Here is an 8,123-nt window from a genome sequence, read left to right on the forward strand (position 1 = left end):
AGACCACCTTCCCGCCATACTCGCCGGGTTCCCACCGTCCACGCTCCACCATCACGCCTAACCGCACCACCCTTCCAGAGCGAAACCAAATCGCGCCTGACCCTTCCAGATGGGATCCACACCAGATTGGATCCAGTCGATCTAAACCAGATCACACCACCACGATCCCTCCAGATCGGGTAAAACTCATATCTGATCGAACCCCGCCGCCAATCTGAATCAAGCCACGCCGCCATCCAACCAACCATCCGCCGACCCCGCGACAGTACACCACACCTCCGCCTAGGCCAGCAAGGGGCAAACCACAACCCGATAGCCACCGTGTTCTCCTCCTTCCTCACCTTACAAAACCACCACCACCATCTCCCCACACCGGCTGAGAATGTCGATCGAGGAGCCTGGCACCACATCAGTCCCACAGGGGATGACAAAGGCCCGTCCGACGACGATGAAATGGCTCGCCGCCGGACAGGAGGAAATCTCACTGTTTCTCGTCAGGCGCGTGCAAGCGCGTTCTATTCACTCCTTAAAAAGGAGAGGACAATTGGTTTTTGAAAAGAAAGTAATCTCTTTAGGAATCACAAATTAACAATATAAAACAAAAAAAGAATTGGTTACTGTCAGAAATGATAACAAGAATAACTTTTCCGATCGTTATATTGTCAGAAATGGTTATTTACATATTTAAATTCTTTGTATTTCAAAAAGGGTGATGCTATTCGCACACTCATTTTTTCTATTCACACACCCTCTCTATTTTTCCATTACTTTAATATAATTTTTTTTTTACAAATGACCATAACTATACTCCCTTGTAATTATGTTTTTTTTTTCTTTTTTCTATTTGGCAAATCAATCATGAATTAAACATCATTATACAATAAATCAATTTTTCTTGTGAATGTCATTGCTGATCAGAGAAAAAAAAGAAAAATACTGATGGGCAAGACGAAGTGCAATCTGTCAAAAGTTCTGCAATTAGTATGGCAAAGTTTAGGGCTCAGATGAAAAATCACGATGTAACTAAGTTTGGAGATTTAGGTATGTCATGACTGCTATACAAACTGAAGAAAGGTATAAGCTTATCACCTAAACTAAAGGAGATCCAAAACCTCTCACATCTGATTAAGCAACATTGTTTCAAGATACCATTCCCAGTGATATAAAGCATTCTGTAGAGTGATGATATGACTAATTTTCTCAACTCTTTAATCTATGTCTAGTGTAGCAAAAACAAAAAACAATAATAAGAATGTATTATGCAAGGCCAGAATAATCAAAATATGATTGAACATACAATTGTCAATAATGTTAGTCAGCATCTTCTAAATCATGTAGAATGATTACCTCAGCAAAATTTCATGATACCACCAGTACTTTATATTACAACACTATAGTAGTATAGTTAATCTGGTTTGCAATATCCTGAGGAATCTCTAGAGAGAAGACAGACTCTGGAACCTCTGTTTCAAATCTCAAAAGAACAAGGAAAAATCATCTCCAAAAGTTAAATTTACAATAACAGAAGAAAACTACATGACAAAACATATGGGCGCTTAGAACAGAACTTGCATCCAAAGAAAATACAATAGCACTTCAGGCAAAAGATTGTTGCTACGTAATGGCAGTACGAATCTGCAACAAATAAACTTCAAAGCATCACATTAGAGAGATAGAATGACTATGCTAGGGAAGTTTTTGACGGAAAATAAAAGAGAAAATCACAAAGAGTTTTGAAGTCTCTGTGTCTATGGGAAAATAAGGGTTTAGGATTTATTGACTTGCCAAATAGAACAAAGAAAAAAAAATTGCAAGGGAGGGTAGTTAGGGTAATAGGTAAAAAAAATAAATTAAAGTAATAGATAAATAGAGGGGGCGTGTGAATAGAGAAAATAGGTGTGTGAATAGCACCACCCATAAAAAAAGTATAAAATAAATATGAACTATATATCCCCAATGTGGCTTCTAAATACAAAGGTGAATTAAAACCCAACTCTAGAGTCTAGAACAATTTTTCATGTCTAATATCAAAATCATAATATAAATATCATTCATCGGAAGAAAGTGTTATAAGTAGGTTAATCCAGAGCCATTATCGGCGACTTAAAACACAATTCAGTCATCAAGCCTAAACATAACTTCCATATCTAATAGGAGCAACACAATCTCTGGACTCTGGTACACCATGAGGCTAGAAAAAGTGAACATGTGACCACGGAGACCCCAAAACTGACAAAGGGCCAGATCAGTGGTTGAAGGAACGTGAGCATGCCCAATAGTATAAAGGGCTCAAATCCAGCTGAGGAAGTACTTGTGCTCGGGGTCAACTCTGCCTCATGAAGCGTGAATACACGTGATAGTTTCAGTTATAATCTGTCATCATTCAATCAGCGGGGTATTGTAATAAGCCCACTAATCGACTAGAAAGGGTCAACATTATTCAAAATAGAAACAACAACCCAACCAAACTTAAAAAAAAAAAAACAAATGGAGATGCAACACACCACCTGGGTCAACGATACTAAGCCCAAACCTGGATATAGGCCCAACACAAACATGTTAGAGGCCCAACTCAAATCAAGCACAAATCAATTCCATGGACCTTTCCAGCTACTGCAGACATTGGAATTGTCGTACACTGTCCCTAAGCACCACCACCCATCTATCATCAGTTGCAAATCGAGGCCAAATGTTCCAGCCCACACAGCGTTGTTGCCCTTGAGGCCACTCAAGTCGAGATTTAGAAGTCTTAGTTCTTTTTTTTGAAAGGTCCTTACCTATTCTATTAGCACATGAAAATTCTTAGTTCTCTTTATGCTTATTGTAATAGGCACCATGTCTCCCCATGTATTATGCAGTTTCTTTAATCAAGGCTTGACGGCAGCCGCACCGGCCCTTTATTAAAATAAATAATAATAAAAAATCTGTTTTAACGTTTTATAATCCCAAAATGAGTGACGTATTTTTATTGTTACTAAATACGAAATTACCACTTGAAAAATATCCTATGATAATCCGGGACTACTTGTTGAAATAGAAAAAAGAATGAACCTTTGTGGGAAACGACTGTCGTTGCATTTGGCAAATGGAAACAAAAACAGCAAAGCCTGTTTGTTTGCAAACATTAACAAGCTGTTCTCCATAAAATTGTTTTTGGGAACTGAGACCTGGGAATCATTTTGAGTATTCTACATATATTACCCTCTCAAATTTCGATTTTTTTGTCTGAACCAAAGAGGCAAGAGCTATTCAAGTATTCAACCCATTTAAAATCCTCGTCAATTGAAATTCAAAGCTGTGTTATTTCTGGTGGTGGGAGAGTAACCCATTCTCCGCCGCAGAAATCCCACCCACTCCCATCTCTCTCCTTCTGTTCCAGTCAATACTGAATCTTACTTCAACCTTTTAATAAATTTCAAGGTATGTAATCCTATCCTGTAAACCCATCTCACTTATTTTCTTAATATTCACATTGACTTTGAAAGTTCATTTCTTTATGCTTTTCATTCACTGAAATGGAATATCATTGGATGTTGTTATTGGTATTTGGGTTGTTGTGGTGTATATTCTCTTTTCTGGGTTGTAGCTTTCATGGCATTTAAGAGTTAAATAGTTGCTACTTTGAATCTGTTTTGATTCTGTAGTGAGCTCTGATTGTGTTTCTTGAACACCCTTATCCAGCTTCTTCACATTTGACTTGCTCATTTTGGATCAGTACATATTAAAGACTGAAACTTTACATCCATTTGATTAAGATAACATGTTGGAAGTGATGAACTCGTGTATTTGAAACAAAACATACTCAAGGACAATAACTGAATCGGGCAAAGATATAAACTTTCCCATTTGAATCACCAATTGGACAATTTGAATAGCATTTTTGCTTTTGTTTGGACTCTTTAGGGCCAGAGAGAGCAAGAGAGAGATAGAGGTGGTTCGCAATGGGGATGGGGAAACAATCCGAGAAGTTTTCTGCGGATTTTGTAATGGGAGGAATGGCTGCATTGGTAGCAAAGAGCGCCGCTGCACCTATTGAAAGAGTAAAGCTTTTGTTGCAGAATCAAGGGGAGATGATGAAGAGAGGACAGCTTAAGAAACCTTATAAGGGTGTTGGTGATGGATTTAAAAGGGTTTTAAGAGAGGAAGGCGTGTTGGCCTTTTGGAGAGGCAACCAGGCCAATGTTATTCGATATTTTCCTACTCAGGTACATTATTTCCCTTCTATTCCCCTAATGAATTCATGTTTTTCTTACAGTTTTTGAGCTGGATATGTTCTGGTGACTCATTTATCGTTTACGTAGTTAAAACTATTAAGTTAATTGCCTGTTCTGCTGTAATGGCATACCATTGGAGATGCTCTTCTTGCAGTTTCTGTGTTTCGTATTTGTTTGTTTTCCTTTCTACAAGCAAATTTTCAGAGTGTCTTCAAGACTCTTTTTTGCTTGTCAAATTCTTGTTTCTTTCACTAGTATGGTTGATTCAGCCATCAGAATATAGTTCAAGAGAGGATGTAATAACTGGAAATGCTCATCGATTTTTGGAATACATCTGAATCTTCATATTCTCAGGTGCTTATGTATTTCAGTTCTCCAAAGACCTTAGGTTTTTCTTGTAAATATGTATTCTGGAACTTTTCTCTCTTATGGGTTAACAAAGCATGATGTGATACATATTCATCCTAGCAATTCATCATGGTTAGAAAGTCCACTAATTCATTGTGATTTGTGTCACCATTTATTATAGAGAAGTCATCTACTCTTCTAGTCTTCTTAATTACACACTTCTTGGCATCACATGTCGGTGGAGTTTTTTTATATTCTGCATGTACTCTTATAACTTAGAACTTGCTACCGTGCTCTGTTCAGTTAAATGTATGAAATGTTTAGATTGCACTTTATAGTCCTACCAATTGTTATCACCAAACGTAGTTTGGCATATATGTAGGCTTTCAACTTTGCATTTAAAGGTTACTTCAAAAGCATTTTTGGCCGCTCAAAAGAGAAAGATGGATACATAAAGTGGTTTGCTGGAAATGTGGCTTCAGGAAGCGCTGCTGGAGCAACAACTTCATTATTTCTATATCATCTGGATTATGCACGTACACGGCTAGGCACTGATGCAAGGCAGGGTGGAGTTAATGGACGACAACAATTCAGAGGGCTTCTAGATGTTTACCGTAAAACCTTGTCAAGTGATGGATTAGTGGGTCTCTATCGAGGTTTTGGGGTTTCCATTATTGGAATTACGCTGTACCGAGGCATGTACTTTGGGATTTATGACACCTTGAAGCCTATTGTTTTGGTTGGACCTTTAGAGGTAAACATCTCCATTCTGGAAAAAGATGCTACATTAACCATTCTTGGTTCTCATGCTTTCCATGAAAATTCTTTATCGATCACTAGCCCAAAATTTAATCATTTGAATTTCTACAGGGAAATTTTTTGGCTAGTTTCTTTCTTGGTTGGAGTGTCACAACAGTCTCCGGGATCTGTGCCTATCCATTTGATACTCTTCGGAGGAGAATGATGTTAACCTCAGGACACGCCACAAAGTATCGCAATGGCGTACATGCATTTCGGGAGATTGTTTACCTTGAGGGTTTCACAGCACTGTTCCGAGGAGTTACTGCAAATATGCTTGTAGGAGTTGCTGGGGCTGGTGTACTTGCAGGATATGATCAGCTGCAACGACTTGCATATAAACATGGTTATTCTGTTGAGCCAAATCAAAGAGTTGCGAAGTGAAAGTTTGGACATGGCATATACAGTTATTTTTTGGAGCCACGACAAAGATTTTTGAAGTGAGAGTGTAGACATGGCATACAGACAGTTAATTTATCGAGGCACCGCAGAGTTTTGAAGGTCATGAGATCTGTATACAGTATACCAGTGTTACCTCTTCTGTTGATTCATACTTCAAAAGATTTTTCTTTTTTCAGAACAAATGAAGAAAGGGAAAGACGAAAATAATTAAATCCGCGACTAAGAAAGGGTTGTTCACCAATTGGCACTGCTTCTTCCTGGAATGTCTAAAGGCTTACATGTATATTCTTTGTACAGTTGACCGAGTATATTCAATTATTCAAGTGTTTCATATGCGAATTATAATTTCACTGCTGATTTATAGTCCTCACTCCTGAGTGAAGCTGGGATACAAGATGTACAGAGAATATGATTTTCGCTCCATCTGGCCTTTGATGTGGCATTGCAGAACATTTCTTTCTGTCCCGAGCATTGGAAAACAACTTACTGGTCAGAAAATTCTCAACCCAGTGAGGATTAGAAGGAGATTGACTTAATGCTGTGCAGTTGGTGTCAACTGATGGTTGTCGCCAGCACACGATACAAAGTCAATTGGATTCTTAATCTCTGTGATTATTCTAATCACAATGCATTATCTTTACACGCTTTAGATGATTCTCCAAATCTTCAACTATGGCATTGCCTAGTTATACACTGATTTTCAGGTACATATATTATTCTGTGCAATGTACCAGTTCAATACTCGGAAGTCAGAAGCTGCATAGAAAATCACACACTGCATGAAGTTCAAAGTCTAAGCCTCTAAGGCTTTCATTGACATCCATTGTTTTACAAGCATAGCACTCGCATCCAATTTCTAAAAGAGTAATCATAAATTAACTTAAGCTAGAAGCCAGAAATTCTTGTGAAGCTTGGTGGTGATCAAGTAGCCTCCAAGTCTTCTGCTCTTTCTCCTCACCGCAATCGTCATGCATCCAGCATTTTGTATGCAGTATTCCACAACCTCACCGCTTCTGGATGTTCTTCTCCTACTCGTCCAGCACTTGTTGATTAGCTTCCACCACATTGACCTCTCTCTTTTTTGGCCAAGAACAAGTAGAGATACCTTTTGTTTCTTTGCTTCTTCCACAATTATTGCACCTCTTTCCTTCCCTTCAAGCAATGCTACCTCAACTTCCACCTATTCAACTCAATAGTAAATACAAACCATTCCATACTGGAACCCTTTCACATCTATTAAAAAAAAAAAAAAAAACAAAGCAATGTGATGTTATGCACTTACCCCAGGCCTTCTCCTCTGACAGTCTTTTTTCATAGAGTGAAGAAGCTCAAAAGCTCTTAAATTAAGCTTCTTCGCATTTGATTCTGCACCAGCAAAACCAATGTTAGTTAATAAGAAAATTAAGAACCTGGACAATGTGTGTCGAGTCTCACCTTGTTTGCAGGGCTGAGCTACATGAAGAAGCACAATGGTGTCTTGGGCTTGAACAGTGTGGGACAGTGCCCATTCAAGAGCTCCTTTGGCTTCGAGGCTCGAATCCACAACTACCATTATCTTGTTCCCAATCTCATCCCCATTTTTGACTCTGATTTCTGCACCAAAGTCATCACTGCTATTACTCAGAAACTGATCTGTTTTCAAATGGCCAGTTTTGATGGAAGAGGAGGAGGAACGACGTCTGATGCTTCTAGAGGCGGGTTTCTGTTTCGATTTTGATCCCAGAGTCCGGGAATGGACCGGAAAACAAAACGCGCCACGGCCAACACACAATCTTGCATATCTCCTACTCATTATGATGATTTTGGTTCTGGTTGGAAGCTTAGCTAACTTGGTCTGTTATATATACACACGAGGAATGGAATAAAAAGTAAAGTTTGCATACTTATCTTTCAATTTCCAAGCATGTCATTGATTCCATGCACAATTTGTTTATTTGGTTTTTGTAATTCCATGTGGTGGGCCACATCTTCAACGTGCTTGGCATGAATTTGAAGGCTTCAGTGTATGTTCCTAATCATCTTATAGTAGGCTAGTAGTTGAGCTTGACGTGTATGCCATACTACAGCTAGTATTGCTATAAAATTTCATTCTATATATACCAATAGGCAATATATAGCAATGTCGAGTGTTTGACTTAAGGTCCCCAAACAGAAATCAATGGTAACTGGCCATTTTTCTTTTTTCTTTCTCTCCTTGGTCCAACATTATAGCCAGGAAGACATCTTCTGCACAATATTATACTTCAATGCTCACACAGAAAAGGAGGCACCAACCACCAGCTAGCGGTGTAATATAAGAATCGCATTCTCAAGGAGTTGTCTTCCCTTAGCTTTTCTCTAAATTTTACATCTTTTGAGACA

At 38.6% G+C, this 8,123-nt stretch overlaps 2 protein-coding genes across 3 annotated transcripts; one reads left to right on the forward strand and one right to left on the reverse strand.

Annotated features, from left to right (window-relative positions):
• The first annotated feature begins 3,117 nt into the window (after positions 1–3,117).
• LOC133706485 (ADP,ATP carrier protein ER-ANT1) lies at positions 3,118–6,132 on the forward strand. Its single transcript, XM_062132024.1, has 4 exons — positions 3,118–3,420; positions 3,904–4,205; positions 4,945–5,316; positions 5,433–6,132. The coding sequence occupies exons 2-4, from the start codon at positions 3,942–3,944 to the stop codon at positions 5,742–5,744; spliced, it is 948 nt and encodes a 315-aa protein (XP_061988008.1). The 5' UTR covers positions 3,118–3,420; positions 3,904–3,941; the 3' UTR covers positions 5,745–6,132.
• A 146-nt stretch (positions 6,133–6,278) lies between these two features.
• LOC133706486 (uncharacterized) lies at positions 6,279–7,663 on the reverse strand. Of its 2 annotated transcripts, XM_062132026.1 has the most exons (3): positions 7,197–7,658; positions 7,045–7,127; positions 6,279–6,942 (listed from the first exon to the last, which is right to left on the reverse strand). In XM_062132026.1, exons 1-3 carry the CDS (start codon positions 7,552–7,554, stop codon positions 6,643–6,645), a joined length of 741 nt encoding a protein of 246 aa, XP_061988010.1. In that variant the 5' UTR covers positions 7,555–7,658; the 3' UTR covers positions 6,279–6,642. The 2 variants fall into 2 exon arrangements, with proteins under 2 accessions (XP_061988010.1, XP_061988009.1); XM_062132025.1 differs by having other exon boundaries at positions 7,045–7,663.
• Positions 7,664–8,123: the final 460 nt, after the last annotated feature.

This window comes from Rosa rugosa, chromosome 4, assembly GCF_958449725.1.
Source record: "Rosa rugosa chromosome 4, drRosRugo1.1, whole genome shotgun sequence".
Classification (NCBI taxonomy): Eukaryota; Viridiplantae; Streptophyta; class Magnoliopsida; order Rosales; family Rosaceae; genus Rosa; species Rosa rugosa.

What these genes read in the sequence shown, in the direction of transcription:
- LOC133706486 (XM_062132025.1), bottom strand. Translation starts at nt 7,554, where the DNA reads ATGAGTAGGAGATATGCAAGATTGTGTGTTGGCCGTGGCGCGTTTTGT. An exon ending in GTCAGAGGAGAAGGCCTGGG is followed by an intron (nt 6,943 to 7,044) that starts GTAAGTGCATAA and finishes TGAGTTGAATAG; the next exon opens with GTGGAAGTTGAGGTAGCATT.
- LOC133706485 (XM_062132024.1), top strand. Translation starts at nt 3,942, where the DNA reads ATGGGGATGGGGAAACAATCCGAGAAGTTTTCTGCGGATTTTGTAATG. An exon ending in TTCGATATTTTCCTACTCAG is followed by an intron (nt 4,206 to 4,944) that starts GTACATTATTTC and finishes GCATATATGTAG; the next exon opens with GCTTTCAACTTTGCATTTAA. An exon ending in TTTTGGTTGGACCTTTAGAG is followed by an intron (nt 5,317 to 5,432) that starts GTAAACATCTCC and finishes GAATTTCTACAG; the next exon opens with GGAAATTTTTTGGCTAGTTT.